The sequence below is a fragment of the Kogia breviceps genome, chromosome 4 (assembly GCF_026419965.1).
Source record: "Kogia breviceps isolate mKogBre1 chromosome 4, mKogBre1 haplotype 1, whole genome shotgun sequence".
NCBI classification, from domain to species: domain Eukaryota; kingdom Metazoa; phylum Chordata; class Mammalia; order Artiodactyla; family Physeteridae; genus Kogia; species Kogia breviceps.
The window spans coordinates 118,435,086-118,457,055 of NC_081313.1; the positions used below are offsets into that span (position 1 = coordinate 118,435,086).

Below are 21,970 nucleotides of genomic sequence, written 5' to 3' on the forward strand. Positions count from 1 at the left end.
TTTAAAAGTTTATTATTAAAGTTAATTTCACATGTTTCTTTTCACTTTTTTCTTTCTGTCTTTTTCTGTGGCTACTAGAAAATTTAAAATTACATATGTGATTCACATTATATTTCTATTGGACAGGGCTAGCCTACAATAAACTGCACAGCTAACAAACCCTACCCATGCATCCAGAGTTTCCAAGTCCAGAGTTTTTTAGCCCCTCATTTTTAAACATTAACAGACAACCAAGGATTATTAAACACATGAGGAAAAATCCTAATAAGAGAGGGGGAAAAAGCAACTCATTATACAGAGACTATGCAAGAAAAAGAAAGATTAGGAAAAAAAATTAATATCCACAAGGGAGAACATAATGCCATTTTTTAAAATTGTTTTTTTAAAGTTGTGGCCATTCTGCGTGGCATGTGGAATCTTAGTTCCCCTGACCAGGGATCAAGCCCACTCCCCCTGCAGTGGAAGTGCGGAGTCTTAACCACGGGACCTCCAGGCAAGTCCCTATAATGCCATTTTAAAAAGAAACATTCAGAGGAAAAAGAACCCTGAGAAATTGAACACATGAGAACAGAAACTCAAGATAAAACTCAATAGAAGGGCTGGAAGATAAGAATTAATTTGAGGATATCTCCCAAAATTAGAGCAAAAGACAAAGATGGAAAAATAAGAGAGTAAAGATAAGAAAATTAGATCAGTTTGGGAGGTCCAATATCCAAATAACAGGAGAACAGAGGAGGAAGATATCAAAGAAATAATTCAAGAATATTTCCCAGTACTGAATGTAAGTTGGTGCAGCCACTCTGGAAAACAGTACGGAGGTTCCTCAAAAGACTAAAAATAGAGTTGCCATATGATCCAGCAATCCCACTCCTGGGCATATATCCAGAAAAAAACTATAATTTAAAAAGATACATGCAACCCTATGTTCATAGCAGCACTATTCACAATAGCCAAGATATGGAAACAACCTAAATGTCCATCAACAGATGAGTGGATAAAGAAGATGTGGTTCATATATACAATGGAATACTATGCAGCCATAAGAAAGAAAGAAATAATGCCATTTGCAGCAACGTGGATGTACTGAGAGATTATCATACTAAGTGAAGTAATTCAGAAAGAGAAAGACAAATACCATATGATATCACTTATATGTGGCATCTAAAATATGGCACAGGGCTTCCCTGGTGGTGCAGTGGTTAGGAATCCTCCTGCCAATGCAGGGGACACACAGGTTTGATCCCTGGTCCGGGAAGATCCCGCATGCCGTGGAGCAACTAAGCCCGTGCACCACAACTACTGAGCCTGCACTCTAGAGCCCAAGAGCCACAACTACTAAGCCTGAGCGCCTAGGACCGTGCTCTGCAACAAGAGAAGCCACCACAATGAGAAGCCCACACACAGCAACAAAGACATGACACAGCCAAAAATAAATAAATAAAATAATAATTTTTTTAATTAAAAAAATAAATAAATAAAATATGGCACAAATGAACCTATCTTGAAATAGAAACAAATTCACAGACATAGGGAACAGACTTGTGGTTGCCAAGGAGGGGGCTGGGGGAGCGATGGATTGGGAGGCTGGGGTTAGCAGATTCAAACTATTATATATAAAACGGATAAACAACAAGGCCTTACCATATAGCGCAGGGAACTATATTCAATATCCTGTGATAGGGACTTCCCTGGTGGCACAGTGGTTAGGAATCCACCTGCCAATTCAGGGGACACAGGTTCGAGCCCTGGTCTGGGAAGATCCCACTTGCCGTGGAGCAACTAAGCCTATGCACCACAACTACTGAGCCTGCACTCTAGACCCCGCGAGCCACAACTACTGAGCCCACGTGCCACAACTACTGAAGCCCATGCACCTAGAGCCCATGCTCCGCAACAAGAGAAGCCACTGCCATGAGAAGCCTGTGCACTGCAAGGAAGAGTAGTCCCCGCTCACCACAACTAGAGAAAGCCTGAGTGCAGCAACGACGACCCAACACAGCCAAAAAAATCCTGTGATAAACCGTAAAGGAAAAGAATATAAAAAAGAATGTATACATATGTATATCTGAATCACTTTGGGGTATAGCAGAAACTAACAACATTGTAAATCAACCATAGGTCAATTTTTAAAAAGTTTTTCCAGTACTGAAGGATAAGTTCCCATCACAAAAGACAGAAACAGATCACCACACAAAGGCGTATCATGGTGAAATTCCAAAACACTGGGAAAACAAAGAAAATCCTACAGTTTGAAAGAAGGGGGAACTTCCCTGGCGGTCCAGTGGTTAAGACTCTGCAATTTCACTGCTGGGGGAGCAGGTTCAATCCCTGGTCAGGGAACTAAGATCCCGCATGTCATGCAGTGCGGCTGGGGCAAGCGGGGGCGGGGAAGAAGGGAGGAAAACTGGTCATATACAAAGGAATCAGAGAAGCTTTGAATTTTTTAAACTACATACGAAAAGCTAAACAATGAAAAAAGGCCCTTTTAAAATCTGAAAAAAAAAAAAAAAACTTCTAACTTAGAATTCTATACCCAACCAAATTACTCATCAAATGTGACTTCAAAATAGATATTTTCAGACATTGAAGCTTTCAAAAAATTTATCACCGTGCACCTTAGGAAGCAATTGTAGGATACGCTCCACCAAAATGAGGGAGCACACCAAGAAAGTGAAAGACCTGAAATACAGGAAACAGGAGATCTAACACATGAAAGAGGTAAAAGAAATCCCTAGGACAAAGATTCCAGGATCTTTGTAGTGATCCCCTACATTCCTCATGGCTTAACCCACAGATACCCTCAGAAGCAGCCCTTGTAAACACACAGAGAATCTAAAGTCAGACTATGACTCCAACACTTGGGAGCCTCCTCCTCAGGGTGGCAATATCATCATTTAAACATAGTCTAGATTTTTGCTTGTTACTCAATTTTTATAATAATCTTTCAGTTATATGCAAACAATTATAGATAGAAGCACAAAATATTTTTAAAGGGACAGAAAAACATTTATTCTATAGGAATTTTTTATTCAATAGAATTAGATGGGTAAAAAAATTTCTGAAGGTCATTAGCTGGTACAGGAAAAGAGCTTAACAAAACTGTATTTATTAAAATAAGGTTCATTTCCTCTAAAAGATTCTCAGTATTACCAAATCTTACTTAAATTAACACAAATTGCTCAAAGGTACACTGCATCAAAAGTAATAGCATCAGAATAAATATACTTGGCCAGGCACTGCTCTGCATTAAGACCATCAATCAACATAAAAATGAAAAGCTGTCCCTTCGCTCTCCTTCCAGAGTGTAATTCAAAGCTCTGATTCAGTCACCACATCCTAATGTAATATGTGGTAAGATAAATCTTTTGGTTACCATCTACAGGAAATAAGAAACTTCCTAGAGACTTTACAGTTTGGTTTCTCTAAGAAACCAAAATTTAAAGTCAAGATCCCAAGGTATGCCCTATGAGGCCAAGCTAATTAAAATAAATTTATGACCGAATGAGTCTGAAACATACTCTGATCAATTATTATAATAAATGCAAATGAAATCTAAAACTCCTTTTCCATAGCTGGATTTGTTGTTGTGGTGGTAGCTGCATCTATTAGCACTTCAGCTTTTTAAAAGTGGGCTGATCGGACTAGACTTGGCAGTCTTTTTGGTCAGAGGTTCCCTCTGTTTGCCTAGTAACAGAATTGGTCTTATTATAAATTCAAGGATATAAGAAAATTCATCCAAGGCACTGATTCACTTCTACCCAATTCCCTGAATCTTTAACTTTTCCATCTAGTCACAAAAAGGGCACAGAATTCTCAGACAATTAAGGACAGTCTCTTGGAACAGGATACTCATGTAGCCTAACAAAAGGTAATTAGGTAGTGTCCTTAGCAGAAGAGAGGTTAGGAGAGATCTAATAAGAGAATATGATTAACCATTACTCTGATCACAGAGTACTTTACATAGCAAAAAGTGTTTCTAATTCCTACCAATGTGCTTCACAGGAATAGTTAATCATGGACTTTTACCTCATGAACCACGTGGCTAGCATACGGGTAATATAAACCAGTAAGAGCAAGCCCATATTTCAGTACTTTCTAAAGATTTTGTTCAGGCTAACTTATAGGGGACAACTATATCTGAGCTCTTGGCTAAGGGAGAACACCACAGGTGAATGCCACTTGGCCCCTGCTCTGTGATGATTCTAGGAGGCCCAGGTTTTTCTCATAACACCTATAATCACAATGCAATTCACTGCCTCAATATACTCAATTCCCACCTCTCCCTCTTCTGACATCCACACTTGCTCATGGGCTAATTCAGCGTGAGGGAAATATTTAGTGTAGTAGGTAGAATTCCAGGATGCCCCCCAAGATTCCCAGCCTGACGTACATACGCTGTATAATCACCAGGACTGTAAATATTATAGGATATCACTCTTGTGACTAGGTTATATTATTTAGCACAACTGACTTTTAAGAAAGGGAAATTATCCATGTGAGTCTGACCCAATCACACAAGCCCTTTACATATAGGGTAAGAGGTCAGAAACACAAGGATCCAACATACCATTTCTGGCTTGAGCATAAAAGAAGCCAAATGGTAGGGATTACAGGCAACATCTAGGAGCTGAGAGCCAGCAAACAGGGACCTCAGTGCTACAACTGCAAGAGGCTGAATTCTTCCAACTTGAATGCGCTTGGAAGGTTTTCCTCCAGCACCTACAGATGAGAAAAGACCCAGTTGACTCCTTGATTTCAGCCCTGTGATACTCTGAGAACCCAGCCAAACTATCCTTGCTGGACTTCTGACCAACAGAACTGTGAGCTAATAAGTGGGTTTTATTTTAAGCTATTGAGTTTGTCATGTAAAAGTAGGCAACTAATACATTAAGGAAACTGACAAAATTTATCTAGAACTTTAGCTAAAGGAAAAAGATCACGAGTCCTAATTTTTATTTATGGCATGCGAAACAACTACAAGTATGATTCTGAGCAAATCACGCTAATTCTTCATGCTTCAGTTCCCCTATTTATTAAAAAACAAGACAAAACCAGACACACACCTCTTGGGACCACTAAGATCATAAAATGGAGTGAGAGAGCATTCTATAAAAGCAACTGTGCTCTTATTACTACAGAAAAACTTCTCGTAAAATATACACGTGTACTATTGACACGGTACTCCTACAACATGGCATAAGGAAAAAGTTATTCCTCATCTATAAATTGTATACTTAGCCATAGCCAATCATTTCACAAAAAGATCTAAAGCACTCAGCAAAGCCAGGTTCTAAATATTTTATATCAGATCCTTCTTCAGACCGTTATTGTAGCTGTTTCTGTGGACCAGATTTAAGTTGCTTGGGGGCAAGACTCCATGCTTTGTTCATTTGACATGTCCAATATTTAATAAATATTTTAAAAATTATCATCACTTTAGGTTTAAGAACATCATCCCAAGCACAGTATATTCATTTATTCATTATTTATGCAAATTGAACAAGCTAAAGAAAAATTTCAAGTTAAGGTATATGACAGTACAGTACGATTGTTATAGACAGCTCAGACCAAGCCTTCAAGAATAATGTCTTTCCCTATGAATGAGGCCAGGGGACCCTGAGTGGTGCTTCAGCCCACATGACATATTTGTTAGTTGTCCTTGGGGAAAATATCCAATTGTGGGACACATGTCACCTAGGGAGTCTTCCACCACCTGTGAAAAGCAATAAGCCTTCAGTAAAGACATAGGCTACCTATGGGTAAAATGGGAAATAAGTCTCACTGCAGCCAACAAGTTTCCTTTCAAGTCCTAATATACCTACCCAGGAAGGAAGAGGTAAGGTATCTGTCATTCAGAATCAAAAAGAACAAAGAGCAGGGTCTGGCTCTGATTCATTTTTTTAATTCTAGCACAGGACTGACATTCAGTTTCTTAGGATAGTGAGGCAACAGAGGGTCATAACATGGAAGTGAATTCAGTTACCAACAAGCCCTATTCCAGCTTTGCCACAAGATTTGCTACATTTCCACTAAAGGACAGTAAAGGCAGGGTAAGCTTTTTATTGGGGGGGGGGGGTTGTGCTGGGTCTTCGTTGCTGTGCGTGGGGGCTACTCTGTTGCGGTGTGCAGGCTTCTCACTGCGGTGGCTTCTCTTGTTGCGGAGCATGGGCTCTAGGCGTGTGGGCTCAGTAGTTGTGGCTTGTGGGCTCTAGAGTGTGGGCTCAGTAGTTGTGGAGCACAGGCTAAGTTGCCCTGTGGCATGTGGGATCTTGCCGGACCAGGGATCGAACCCGTGTCCCCTGCATTGGCAGGAGGATTCTTAACCACTGAACCACCAGAGAATTCCCAAGCTCTTCTTTTTATCCACCACAGTTTCAGCCTTCCTAATCTTTAGGACTATGTTGTCTCACAGGGCTTGTGTGAAGAATAAATAATAAAATAGATGTAAAGCACTTCCTTTTGCAAAGTGTTTTGTAAAAGGTAAGTAATATATGATGATGGAACCAATGAAAACTCCCTTCAATTCCCACTCCTTATAGAGAAGTCAATTAGAACTAGAGAGAAGGAAATAATGAATACATTCAAACGTAGGAAACTTTCCCTTCCATTTAAAAATAATGGCCCAAGGATGGCATGGAATGAGTCAATACCTCATATACCATTTACAGAGAAACAAACTAGATTCTGACATCACTACTTATTAGTGCCAACAGCCTCAACGGGAGTTGTGTAGAACTGGAGTACCCACTTCAAAAAAGAAAATCAAAGAAAAAAGGTATATCAGAGGAAAGGAAGTCTAAAACAAGAGCACAAAATGACTAGAAATCGAAAAATATGAACTCTAAAGCTAATTTACCATTATAAAGTTAAATGCACTTAAGGGAAAGAAAACTGAAATTATCTAGCAACCCGCAGAAATGAGATGGCACACTCATTTCTCCATGACTGCTAAGGAAAAAGTGCTAATGGAGCAAGTTAGACTCTAGCAGCTCATCCACTTAGTTCCACACTGCCTCAGCAGCCCCACAGCTAAACTCAGTATTGGAGAGTTAAATTTGTGACAACTCATACAAGAGACAACAAAGGAAACACAGTAGAGGAGAGTCCAAGAGCTTTTATTCCTAATTAAAAGATGTCTTTCAATCTACTCCTGCCTTCCAGAATCAGTATCTTTATCCTGATACAACCCAGGGAGTCCAGAAAGATTCCAGGCAGTGGCCCATGTGAAGCACAGGTTAGAAATGCCATATAGGGGACTTCCCTGGTGGTCTAGTGGTTAAGAATCTGCCTTCTAAAGCAGGGGGCGTAGGTTCGATCTCTGGTTGAGGAACTAAGATCCCACATGCCGTGGGGCAACTAAGCCCATATGCCACAACTACAGAGCCCGTGTGCTGCAACTACAGAGCCCACATGCTCTGGAGCCCGTGCGCCACAAATAGAGAGAAGCCCGCCTGCCGCAACGAAAGATCTGCGTGCTGCAACTAAGACCCGACATAGCCAAAAATAAATAAATATATATATTTTAAAGGCCATGTAAAGAACATTATTAGGTAATTGTACTCCATTCCCTGTTTCAATAATTATAAACTTGAAGCAATTTGCTTATAAATTCAAAGCAACAAACTCAATTTCCCTCACGACCGTCTAAAACTGTTTAGAGTCTGCTTTCCAATAAACCACATTTCCCGACTATAATTAAAATGAGGGGAAAAAACTATCTTAATATTTGAATTCAATCCTCTGAGAGACAGGTCTAGTACGTTCGAACAGTTCTCTAATAGTCCAAGAAGGCAAGTCTCTTGGGGAAAAGGAGAAGGCAACTTTTTGCCTCCAGCTTAGCTCATCCTGAAGCCTGGGACTGGCAGAGCCTGCATCCTAGATAGCTGATAGCCTAGAGGAAGAAGGACAGTCCACTCAGGTTTCACTATTCCAGCTCAACAGAACAGGTGGAAACCAGGCTGGGAACATTGCATTCTTCCTCTATGTCCATGCAAACAAACTGCCAGCCCCCTGCACTACAAAGCACTCAATGACCGGGAAAACAAGCTGCCACTAGAGAAAGTGCTCATTCTAGAAGTCCTAGTTTCCTATCAAGTACCTCATGGTGTGGCAGACATGCCCCTCTCCTTTGCTGTCAGGAAGGAGGTGCACACACATTCTGTCATCTGGTGAGAGGGCAGAGTAAGCAAAGCTTCCTCCCTTTCAAACATCCAAAGGTTCTAATAAAACTTTCAAATAAATATATAGAAAACAATAAATAACGTTAACCTACTTTTCCAAAGTTTTGACATACTTCTCAAGCTCCAAATACTGTTACTTGTTCTTTACTTTCTTATTAGGCCTCTCTCTTCACTGCCTTAGCTTAGAGAAGCTAAGAAAAAAGGGGTGTTGTTCATTCATTTGGAAAGAGTCAATGACTCAGGAATGCTGTTTCCCAATCTCCGTAGCAACTGTCTTCTCCTCCCATGTTGTGATGTGAGTAGCAGGACATCTACTCTTTCTCAAGGGTGAGCACATGAATGACACACCCAAAGGCCTGACAGACAGGAAGTTCCTGCAGCTGATATTGCTTCTACATAGAGGCATCAAGGATGAGGCCACCTTGTTTTAAATCCCATTCTCAAACCCTTCATTTCTAAATGATGGTTACACTTCTTCTACCTTCACATCATTCCTGAATATAAGAAGTAATCATGACCTACTGATAACAGCTTAACTGATCCAAAAATTATACTACTACTCAAAAAGCCAGACTTGGGCTTCCCTGGTGGCGCAGTGGTTGAGAGTCCACCTGCTGATGCAGGGGACACGGGGTCGTGCCCCGGTCCGGGAAGATCCCACGTGCCGCGGAGCAGCTGGGCCCGTGAGCCATGGCCGCTGAGCCTGCGCGTCCGGAGCCTGTGCTCCGCAACGGGAGAGGCCAAAACAGTGAGAGGCCCGCGTGCCGCAAAAAAAAAAAAAAAAAAAAAGATTTTATTTTGAGAAAATCTGGGGAAGGGAAGGGGAAGACAGCATGACGTGAAATCTCATTACTCCTCTATAACCAGAAATATAAGCAAGAGTTAAAACAAGAAACTTCCAATACTTCTAGCAACCATACTTGTGTGGAACTATGTTCTAATGCAAACACATTACAGAATTTACAGAATTTCATGCCAAAGTACTTAGGCTCCAAAGAGACTTCCACGTACCATATATTTTTCTCTTTGGTTCTAACTATTGAAAAGTAACTAAAATTTCTGGAAAACCAGTTAGGATATTGTTTTACCCTATTTTTATACACATCTACATTTTCTTAGAAAAATGTGTATTACTTTTTTAATACAAATACATTTCCAGGGAATTACCTGGTAGTCCAGTGGTTAGGATTCCATGCTTTCACTGAGGGCTGGGGTTCTACCCCTGGTCGGGGAACTAAGATCCCACAAGCCGTGCGGTACAGCCAAAGCAAAATAAAACAAAATTTCCATTTCAAACAAAAGTACCAATTTTCAAAGATTAGAAAACTGAAAAATGTTTATGACACATTGTTTTAAAAGCAGAAAATGTGTAGCAACTGTAATTGCAATGTTGTAAAAATATCTGTGCATAGAGATAACTAGAATATTCAAATACTAAGTGAAATAAAAATAAAAAATAAAAATTGGGGGTTCTTAGATTTTGCTATTTTGAAAATGTATGTATGTCTTTTCAAAAAGAGTATAAAAAATTATTTTAAAAGAGTATAAAAATTAGCACAGCATCAAAAAGCAAAATATCATCCAATTCATCCAATCATCGAAATGCCCACCAGCATTTACTCTTTTCCAGTAGTACTTTGCTTAAGGCAACACTCTGGCAGGACACAGTTACAAAATTTAGGGATGACAATGCAATGTGAGAAAGAATAATGAACAGTTAGTGGAGTCTAAAAGCTAGCTTACCTAATTACATGACCTTGAGCAACTTAATACCTCTAGGCCTCAGTGGCCTTCTCATGTTAAGATGAGGAGGCTGAGTCAGATCATTTCTAGGGTCTCTTCAGGGACCCTTAAAGACAGTGCTTAGTTACTACTGCTCTTTTTGAGGGCAGCCCAATGCCTGCTGCTTGCTTGATAGGACATATCCTACAGAGACTTCTCACCACTTCTTCTTGTGGTTTCAATCACAGGAAACAGACGTCACCCATGGGCCTAGAAGTAAGTAACGAACAAGCCCTAGCGGATACAAAGAGCTGCCAACTAAGGCCAACTCCCATCTTTTAAAAATACCAGAATCAAGAAATCACTAGAAACCTCTATGCCTGGGGAGCCTGACACACATCTTTCACAAAAACTAACAAAACTAAAAATGTCTCTTTAGGCCCCATGAAAGCATGATGAAATAATTTTAGAAGAGTCCTTAAAACTACTTTGCTTCTACGGCCAAATGAAGGAAGCAAAGGAACTCCATAGCTATGGACAGAAATATGTGACTTTGAGAAAAAAGTAAGGCAATCCTACTGCCAGCAGCATTTTTTGTGGAGATCCAGACATATCCTGAGGACCTGAAGACTCATCTTGGTCTCCTTTATTTAATATTGTGTGTAAACCTTTCTGTAGCCATGAAAGACTGTGGTACTGATTCAAATAATATAGGAACTTAGCAATTATTCACTTTAAATGTATGTTACCGATCCCTAGAGCAGTGGGTCAAATACTGCTCTCATTTATAATGATAAAAGTTGGCAGCCCTGTACTATGTAAAATAATGCAGATTTTAAATCTGATAGACATGTTCCTTCATTAAATATTGATACAAGACAAAACCTAAGACACTATCTCTAGAGAAAAATAAAAATCTTTTCTCAACAGAGTTCTTCTGGTCTGGTATAGTCATGTCAGTGGTTCTCTTTGCCTCACAGTTACCTTGGTGAGAGGACTAATGTTTTCAAAACTGTCAATCTCCTGCATTAGACCACAGAAATAGAGAACCTTGAAAGTAATCCCAAGAGTCACAAGACTCATAGTAAAACTAAAATACATAACAGGTTATTGCTAATGTGAGTTAAACACCACCACTCTTAGATACCTTACAAGCTAGATGGGAGATAAGACCCACCCTCCTCAAGAGATCTCGATTTCATTCTGTCTCTTTCTCTGTCTCTTTATATATACATATACATATATACATATATATATATATATATATATACACACACTATATATATATATAGTGCATTCACGGAAGACTAAAGAACACTTCAAATAAGCATGCAATCAAAACCAATACTGCACTGTGCTAAATAAAGTATGTTTAGAAGAAAATGACAGGTCCCAGAGATAGGCTCAGATTATTCCCACAATTTTCCACCTGAGCCCACAATTTTTTTTTTTCTTTGGCCGCACCACATGGCATGTGGGATCCCAGTTTCCCGACCAGGGACTGAACCTGCGCCCCTTGCATTGGAAGTGTGAAGTCTTAACCACTGGACTGCCAGGAAAGTCTCTGAGCCCACAATTTGACTATTACAGTGTTGAGATCCAGATGAAGACAGTCACATCTTTTAAAATCTACAATGATCACTGAAAGTCTGAGAAGATGGATTATTACAATGGATAAGGAATGGAAATCAAACAAACTTAACTACCTAAACTCCATCTAGATAGCAGAAGTGATTTGCTGGAACCTTAACACTAATCTATTCATGTTCTTCACCACCACATATTCACAAGGCCAAAAACTGCATCAACATGCATCATGATATGTTACAAAATGCAAATTTTTCCATTCTGCTTTCCGTGGGTTTCTACAGAAAGAGAACCTAAAAGCCCTCCCAGGGATAAAATAATCTCCATGAAGTGGCTTTCTTAAATGATTCATCTCCCACTGATCCTCTTTACTGCTATAACCAGGCCATTTCTTTTTACTACAGCCATACATTCAAACCTCTGAGCCTCTGTTCACATTTTTCCCCACCCCACGAAACCCCTTACCCCTCTCCTCTACCAATCCCTGGATTTACTTCCAGGGCCTATCATGTTCCTTCATGTTCCAGGGCCTTCATCTTCTATGAAGCTAACTAGCATTGCCCACAATTGTATTCTAGATCATTTATGTAGAATTTGGGACATTAGTGTAGACCTTTGAAATCATTCATGCTAACTGTCTCATTTTACAAGGAAAGACCAAGAAGAGAAGAGTGACTTGCCCAGAGTTCACACAGTTAATTAGCAGCAAAGTCAAACTAAGTAGCAATATATGGAAAGAATATTTCAGTAGGAGTAAGAGATGGGGGTTCTAGTCCTAGGTCTAGTTGTAAACTTAGACAGATCACTTCTCTAGGCCCACATTCCTTCATCTATAAAATAAAGGATTTGAATTAAATACCTTTTAGCATCCCTTTCACCTCCAGCATTCTATGATTCTGAAACAGGTTTTCTGACTCTCAGCTCAGTAATCTTTCCACTTAATTCCTTAAATTCTCTGAATTTCTACAGCTTTTGAAGTCTATGCTCATGGCCTTTAAGCTTTTCCTACCTATTCTTCTACAGACACGGCTGAGATTACAATCTCTTAAAAAGCATGGACTGAACCTGATAGGTCAACCACATGGTTCTTGATCTTCAGCCTTTTGGATCTAGGGTAGATTCACACAAACAAGAGAAACTCTATTCTCTACTTTTTGCCACCAATCATACAGAAAATTCTAGTTCCAGGTACCTGGACCTCTGTGGCAATGTCTTAATTATTAACCACAGGCAAATAACTGCCAGGTCTAAAGAATAAACTTCAGCAGTCCCCAGACTCAGGAGAGACCCTAGAGTTAGTAATCATTTGCAATCCTTATTTGTTTCAGGGCCAATTCTAAAATATAGGAAAGATAACCATGGAGCTGGTTTAGCAACAGCTTCCTCCTTCCTATACGTCATCACTACCTGCTGCTCGCAGCAATTTAAACAACTAAAATTCCTGCCAGGTGATGCTGTTAGAGCTGTTCTATTTACAAAGGAGATAAGGTTACATTAAAAAATAATAATAATTTAGACAACTTCTTAATAACGTATGAGCCAGGGGAAAGGGAGATTTTGCATGCAGTATAACAGCTACTTTTACATGCCTAAGAAAGGTTTAATTAAGATTCCTGCAATGGTCTCGAAGTCTAAATTATTAAATGCAAAACGCAGTTAGGCATTTAGCCACTGCACTTTGTTCATCTAGACCCAACACTTCTTTTCCCACTAACTGAAATGAAAAAGAGTCCAGTTTTAATAGACTGCAGTAGTCAAAGGGCTCTAAAGATATACCATCAAAATTTTCTATGAAATTCCTAACAGTGAATACTCTTTGATACAACAAGTGCAAAAACTGGACATTTGTAAACTGTCAATACAATGCAGTGAATAAGAAGATGGCTGTGTGTGGGTGTGTTTAAATCAGCCAGACCTAGGTTTGAATTCCAGTTCTATGACCTCAAGCATGTTGCTGATCTCACTGAGTTTTAGTTTAATTACCTAGAAAGCAGGAATAACAATAGTACCTATTTTATACCTAGAGTCATTCAGTGCAGCACTAGGGCTATAGCAAGTATGCAACAAACAAGTGCTATTATTACTGTTACTGTTATTGTTATTATTACTCCCTGTCCTTCCAGTCTGCAATGAAGTAATCTTCCTATCTATAAAGATGCTGAGCATTCATTAATATCTATAGATAGGAAGACTGGCATTATACAACCTGTAGCACACTGAGTACAGGAAAACAAAAGGTTTCTAACACCACATAAGAGATGAAAATGCTTTTCACTATAGACTCTCAAAGGTCCCCAATCCCAAGAGTATCAGAAATGGTCTGTCTTGTCTACGGGTGAAAATGTATACACCCCAAAGAGAACATGTGGAATATAACTGACATTTCCACAGTGATAAGAGGAGAATTTAAGAGCTAAATCTATAAAACTTTTAGGAGAAAAATCTTAGTGACTGTGATTTTAGCAAAGATTTTTGAAATATGATACAAAAAGCAAAAACAATTAATTGGATGACTTCATCAAAATTAACATTTTTGTTCTTCAAAATATACTGTTAAGAAAATGAAAAGGCAAGTCACAGGAGGAAGAAAACATCTGTAAAACATATATCCAACAAAGGACTTGTATTTAGACTGTAATAAAAAAATTTTAAGTGGGCAAAATTTTTGAACAGACACTTCAAGGAAGATATACAGCAAATAAACACATGAAAAAATGCTCAACATCATTAAGGAAATGCAAATTAAAGCCACACTGAGATACCATTTGCAGACTGAAAAAAAAATGCACAACCTTAAAGTTGAAAATTATGTTTTATTCAGAGGCCTTACTGAGGACTAAAGCACGGGATGGCAGCCTCTCAGATAGCTCTGAGGGACTACTCCAAAGATTTAAGAGAGGAGCCAGGATATACAGGAATTATTGCTGGAAAAAAAAAGCCATGAAGTTGAACATCAAAAGATTACTGCTAATCACAAAAAAACAGACATCTCAAGTTAATGATTTTTAGTGCTTTTCTGTGTATGGGAAGATGTAAGTGTCTGGGCTTACTGAAATCATTCCTTTGATATGCATCTTAACTACCTAAGGCCAGTATCCTGTATTTCTCCATCCTGAATTCCCCTCAGGGTGCATAGTCTGGACAGCTACAGTGACTGATGGCCTGGTGGCTGGCAACCTGTTTTTCTCCTCCCTGAATTCCCCTCAGGGTGCACCATCAGGGACTCCTACAGTGGCTGATGACTTTATGGCCACAATATCCTTTGTTTACTGAAATGGCAAGTGACATTCTTTGTCCACTCACTACACACCCACTAGAATGGCTAAAATTTAAGACTGATCATACCAAGAGCTGACAAGGAACCAGAACCCATATATTACTTGCGAGAATGTAAAATGGTATAACCACTTTGGAAGCAGTTTGGCAACTTCTTTCCAAATGCCCATCAACAAATAAATAAATAAATTATGGTAAGCCCATACAATGTAATATTACTCAGCAATAAAAAAGAATGACCTATTAATATAGCTAACATACATTATGCTGAAAGAAGGCAAAAGAAAGGGTTCATATTGTGTATAAGTCCATTTATATAAACTTCTAGAAAATACAAACTAATCTACAGTCATAGAGAGCAAATCAGTTGTTAGTTACCTGGGGATTGGGGCACAAGGAGGAATGAGAAGGAGAGAATACAATGGGGCAGGAAAAAACCGTTGAGGGTGATGGATATATTCGTTATCTTGCCTGTGGCAATGGGTTCACAAATTGTGCACTAAAAATTTGCAGTTTATTCTATGTTAATTATACACCAATAAAGCTGTTTAAAGAAAAAAGATGTCCAAAGGATCTGTGGCAAAACAAACAGGTGAAGACCCCTGAATAAAGTATGAGCTACTCTAGGCGGGGGAAAAAAAAAAAGCGCAAGTGTAGGTTATCTTTTTACTTGATCCTCAAGTTCTAACATTAAAAAAAAAAAAAAAGGCAGCTATATCTGAGATATAAGCCCACTACCTTGGTTTTCTGTGACCTTTAGGATCAAACATGGTTTATAAAGCAACCTCTGTTGGATCCTTGAAGTATGATAAGTCTTCAAAGAAAATGCAAATCCTATTGCTTTCAAACAGTACTATTCCTAAAACAGGGAATTAGTCACAGAATCAGAAATCCAGAAAAATAATCTAGGACACCATAAACGCTACGTATCTGCTACCTAACAGAATGACAAAGTAGCTACTGCCTAAAGACCACTTATAACCACAATCAAGGATGGAATTTCCCATCTTCCATATAACAATGCTTCCACATAGGAATGCTGTGTTTCTCTTAATTCAGTTCTTTATGATTTTTCTCTTTTGTATCCCCTTATCTGTTTCATCCCCCTTCTTGGAGGGAAGAAATTTAAGCAAATATTTAAAGGACAAATTGACTCTCCCTAATTGTCACAGAGCCAAGCAACAGAGTCAATTTCTTCAATCTTTTCCCTTTCAGTCTCATAGCTTCTAGCATATCTGTTCCTTTTATATAATCCCTTTCCTCCAAGATCCTCAAATTTACTAAAGGAAATGTAGAATCCAAAATTTTATGCTTTTGCCTCCTCTATTTATTTATCCAATTTCCAACTTACAACTGTTAAGAAGGGATTGCTGCACTGAGTGGGTGTTTGGGCTTGATGACATTGAAAGTCCCTTCCAACTCTAAAATTTTAAGACTACCATTCACAGCAAGCTTTACTAATGAATGGAAGTAAGAATCTCAAAGTTGAAAGAACAATGATTCACCCAGAGCTACCCGGTAATCAGTGGTAGAATTCCTTAAATTTCCCTCAATTTCCCTTTTCCTTCAGTAATTCTCTTACTTTCTTAAAAAAGGTTCTTTGATTAGAAAAACTGTTTATTAAAAAAAAAGACAGAAAATAAGGTAAGATATGTTCATAGTGATTAAAATATTCTTTACTTTTCAATTTTATGTTCAAGGTTTTAAGAAATTTTAGTATAAGCATCTTTTACTGCTCCTGATTCCCCAAAGGCCTGGCTATCCAAGGGACTAGAACCAGTCCTTATAGCAGCAGGGCAGTAGTAAAAACAAAGAGGGAAGGAATGATAAGACAGCTAGGCACAGGGAGAGGGTTGGCATTGTCTCATCTAACCCAAACTAGGGGCAAACACCCCATGCTGCTTCGCTGGTTAGCAAGAGGTGAATTCTTTCCTACTGCTTTCAGACAAAAGTGATTGGGAATAGAAGGCTCAACATAATAAAGAAAAACACTTAAGATCTGTTTCAATATGGGGATGCTTTTTGTAGTCATGATTTCAGCTGAGACATAAAATGAGAGAAAACACCACCTGCATATACAAACTCTTTGTTTCCCTATAATACCTAATATTTCTTGTTAATAAACATGATTTTAAGCTGTTCTTCTAAATCATATGTGGTATAACCTTATCTTTTAAGCCTCTATTACATTTCACTGAAAATATAACACTCTCCAAGAATAACGTGGCAATCCATTTATAAAATACACTGAACACCCCAGGGGATAACAAAAGCTGATTTTATCACACAGGAAATAAAATTAGTCTATTCTGACCCATAGGCCCATCAACAAAGTTAAATCACTTCTCACTTATTACTATTTTCGTAGCTTTTTAAATAAACAATTTACAGGTCATAAAAATTTCATCTGTTTTTATAAAAATATCCCAACATTTAACAACTCTCTCAAGGCAGAGATTTTTATTCTGAGGCATTCCCTCAGTTTCACCTCCTCTGAGGGAGGATTTCCTTTGAGACAAGTAAATGTAACATCATCCAGTGGATCCCTGTACTGTCTCTTTAAAGACCAGGCAGGCAGAGGGCAAATTTTTAAGGTATCATTCTGTCATCTCAAACTCTCAATAACATTCCTAAGCCTCCCCTCCCTCTTTCCAAACTAAGTAATCCCTGTGTTTATCAACTTCAAAAAACACAAATGACTTGTATAAAGTTCTCTGCATACTCCCTGGTTTTCAGCAACCTTTTGGATCAAAATTAAAGAAGCAGGTATCTGCATGAACAACTCCACTTCTTTCATAATCTCTACCTTTCCTAATATTTGTTTAAAAGTCTGCCTGGCATCCTTCATCTTTGCTCTCATTTTGGATGTACAGGGGTCTACTAAATATACTTTCACTCTCACTTTGCTTTTATTTATTTATTTTTAAAATAATTTTTTTTATTTTTTATTTTTGGCTGTTTGTTGCTGTGCACGGGCTTTCTCTAGTTGAAGCCAAGCGGGGGCTACTCTTCATTGTGGCGTGAGGGCTTCTCATTGCGGTGGCTTCACAGGCTCTAGGCGCGTGGGCTCAGTAGTTGTGGCCCACAGGCTCTAGAGTGCAGGCTCAGTAGCTGTGGCACACAAGCTTAGTTGCTCCATGGCATGTGGGATCTTACTGGACCAGGGCTCAAACCCGTGTCCCCTGCATTGTCAGGCAGATTCTTAACCATTGCGCCACCAGGGAAGTCCCTCACTTTGTTTTTAGAAGGGCATGAAACTGCAACACAGCAATAATTTTACATAGGCATCCAAAACTAAACAAGATTTTAAAAATTACATATCTTCTATTATTTCTAATCCCACACTAAAATTCATGTTTTACAAAGTTAGGCTCCTAGTTGAATCAAGATGGGATACTCTTTCTTAAAATGGATCAGTTCTCAATTGTATGAGAAGACATGGAGTCTGTAAAATGCAGGAATACTCTGCAGCTTCCTAACATCCTGATTATACTTACTCCCCTTAAACATATTTCAGAAATCAGTCTCTCTGACACCCACATTCATTACTGCTGAAAAGGCAGAAAACACTGTTCATTTAGCATTTTTATTTCCCTTCATCTTAAGGGCTTCCAAAAGGAACTGGTATAATGCTGGACAAGGGAGAAGTTCATGGTCCAGGAGAAGACAGACTCAAGAATAACCAAGGGGAATGGAACACCAGATAGCCTGGCTTCACCACACACATTAGCATCTCGAACAACCACATGTTTTAAAAAGATGAGTCCTACCACTGTTTAAACTTAAGACTCCTTGTGTCCTTTCCACACAAGATGCCTCTAAGGGTAAAGAGCAGATCTTAGGCAATTTCTGAGCTCTGTGTTCTCATCAGTTGATCTGTAATTAGAACCTGCATCAGCTTGGAAAGGTATGTAGCAGCTAAAGGGATTAGTAACCCCTCAGATGCAAACAAATACCTTCAGGCACACTAGGTCCAAACCAGTGCAGTTTTATAAAATGCATTTTTAATGGAGCTCCCCAGGACACACACTGTAGAAAAGGTGGAGGAGAAACAGCTTTGGGTTCACTTTTAGCCTGTAGTTCAAGAAAACTATGCCATGTGTAACAAAAGCAAACCAGCAATATCGCCCACTCTACCCACCCCCATATACATACACAGACACAAAGAGAAGTGGATTGCAATGCTCCTCCTAGGCTCTCATTTCCACAGAGTTCTCATATAAAGAGCAATGAGAAAGACAGAATATCCTGAAGCCTTGAGGTATGGTATAATTGGCAATAAAGGGGTTAAGCAGCTCTACTTTCCTGGAAACTTTCCAATTCCCTAGCCAGGAATGCAATTCTCCTCACTACCTGTGTGTGCTACATATTTTTTTAAAATTCTGCAGATTAAGAGTTAAGACCAACACCTCAGAAAGAAAAAGAGAACTTGGTTCAGCTGCACCCTCTCTAAAGCAAATACCAACAACTCTGAGCCAAATCCACTCAGCATACACAAGACTCCACGGACATTCCAAAAAACAGGTGAAAAGAAGGTGAATTTCCTCAGGTATCTCACCTTTCAGCCCCACACACTTAGTAGAATTTACAAATCTGTGAAACACATAAGTGTTAGATAAAACAAAAGCACGTGTAAAATTCCATTTAGAACCTGAAAAACATTTACAAGTTACAACAGAGATCACTGTAAATCAGCAAAAACAGCTGGAATTTGGGTGAGGAAGGGTAACCATGGAAACAAAAGCAAAACAAAATGATACAGAAATACAAGAAATATGGGCCTTAAAACTTAAGGCTTAGAAGGAAAGCTCCCTAACTAGAAGTTCATGCTTATCCTAAAGAAACATAGGGGAATGTTGCTTTGGTCACCATAGGGGGAAAGCTGTCACTACTATTAAACCTACATTTCTGGGGGAAAAAAGACGTTCACCAGATAAAAACACAGGCAGTGACTGACAGCCTACAGTCACAGGAAAGGACATCAGAAGCACCTGTCCTGCTAGAAATAGGTAGGAAGAGATGAGTCACTATTTTAATTCTGTTTAATACTCTCCACATTTCAACCCTCTAGGTCCCAAAGCAACATTACCCTCCTTTTTCATCACTTTCTCAGTTTTCTACCCAGACTTGTGGAGTTGGGTCAGAATGCTAACGGGTAGGGATAAGAGAAAAGAGAAAGAAAAAGTTAAAGGTTAGAAACCTTTTGGTTAGTAGAAAGAGATACTGGGGTGGCAGAGTAATTACCTGGGAGAGAAGACTACGTTACAGTTACAACTAGCAAATGGTTATTAAGATCCAAAACTCTCTCTCTTGGACAGCGCCCCCTATCTTTCAAAGCTTCTACAGTAAAAAGCAAACAACTCCCTGGAGAGAGGAGTAAAAAAGATGCTGTGTGTGCAAAGGTAATGAGATACCACAGTGTTACACGAATATCAATATTCTTTCAGATTGGAATTGGCACCTGATGAAAGTCAGACTCCTGTACAAGTTGGAAAAAGGTTGTCAGTAGCCTTGGGGCACAGGATGTGGCACAAGAGCTGAAGAGATAGTTATCATGGGAAACGTACAAAAGGCAATTCCCTTAGGAACTCATAAACTTCTTGGCCTTTTACTCTAACTTCCTCATGGGGGAGGGTGATCACCGTCCTAAGAAGGGCATATTCATGAGAGAAGTTCGAACCCCTTGATAAGTGATAAGCAACAGGGCAAAGAGACAGGTTCTCTGGTTAAGGAAACACTGGGAAGCCAACTCCCGTCATGCCCAATGACCACAGTAACTGGGCAGGTACCCATTCCTGCAGTCGCAAGGACAAACGTCCAAGGGAGGAGGGAAGGCAGGGCCCAAGTCAGGTAACATTCCTGAGGGGAAAGATTATCAGGTGACACTGGGCTGAGGGCCCAGAGAGGAGACTGGGCTGGAGGAAAGTTAGCAGGTGAAAGAGATCAATCTTGGGGAAGGAAGTGACCTTTGGAGAAGCAAATAGGAGGATACCAAAAACTGGGGGAAGGGTAATAAGAGAAAATGGACCCCGAAAAGCACACAGGATCGAGATAGAGAAGGCGTGTTCGGGTAACGGAGAAAAAAGAAAGGAAGTGGGGCTGAGAGGGAACAGATGGGGCCGAGACCGGCCAGGGCTACGGGGGCTAAGAGCAGAGCGTGCGGGCTGGGGGATGAGGAAGCCCCGAGGTTGCCGGGGCAAGAGCCGGGTGGGACTCCGGGGCTCCGGGAGGTCCCGGAGCAGTCGGAGGTCGGGCTTCGGAGCCCAAGACCGAGCAAAACGAGTAAGGGAGGCGCGGGGTCGGCTCCCTAGAGACGGGCGTGCACCCCTGGGGCCGGCTGCGGGGGTCTTCGGGGTCCGGAGGGCGGTTACGGGGCCAGGCTGAGGGAACCGGGTGGGAGGGACACTCACAAATTTCTTGGATTTGCCGCCGTCGCCGCCCGCCGAAGGCAGCTCGTCCGGGCTCCGGCCCTTTTTCTTGTCCCGGGTCCCGCGGCCGGGCCCCGGGCCCCCGCCGGGCGGCTCCATGTCCAGGTTCGCGCTGCTACTGACCCCGCGCCTACGCCGCTCCCGCCCGGCAGCTCCAAGCCCGCCGCCGCCGCCGCCCAGCAGCTCCTCAGCCAGCCGCCGCGCCCCGCCTCATTAGCATGCCGGGCTGCGCGCGCCTCATGAATATACAACCGCGACGCCTCGCTCCCGCCCGCCTGCCCCACTTCCGCCCGGACACGCAGCCCCTACCAACGGGCGAAGGGAGGGGGGTGGAGGAAAACCGCGGAAGCGCACTACCTGCCTGGCGGGCCTAACCATTCAGACCCACGTTGGGGGGTTGATGGTGAGTGGGCGGTGCAACTCTCCCGGGCAGCGCCCCCTGGCGGTTGGAGCGGCGCAGGCCTCCCTGCTCCCACGCAGTGCCCACGTGGCTGTAAAGCCTGGACCCTCTCACACTCCAGACCAGGATATTATTATCTGAACCAAAAATCGCATAAGAGAGACTGTTATCTTGGCAGAAAATTTAGTGCCGGGCTTTCCAGGATAATATAGTTTTTATGTGTGCAATACCCACGGAGCACATGAAAGAATAAAGTGATAGCTACCATTTATTGAAAGCTATGTACCAAGAACAGAGCTTGGTCCAGGGCCAGCGCTAGACTGAAGTCGACTAGCTCTGGAGTTAGATTACCTAGTTCTAAATCCCAGGTCTACTAC

The 21,970-nt window shown here is 40.6% G+C and overlaps 1 protein-coding gene across 1 annotated transcript in view; it reads right to left on the reverse strand.

The window, feature by feature from the left end:
- LOC131756077 (protein diaphanous homolog 1) overlaps positions 1–21,413 on the reverse strand; it is a 41,281-nt gene extending 19,868 nt beyond the window's left edge. The window contains exon 1 of the mRNA XM_067031803.1: positions 21,176–21,413. Within this exon, the coding sequence (XP_066887904.1) occupies positions 21,176–21,292 (117 nt within the window). The 5' untranslated portion in view covers positions 21,293–21,413. The remainder of the gene's footprint in view (positions 1–21,175) is intronic.
- Positions 21,414–21,970: the final 557 nt, after the last annotated feature.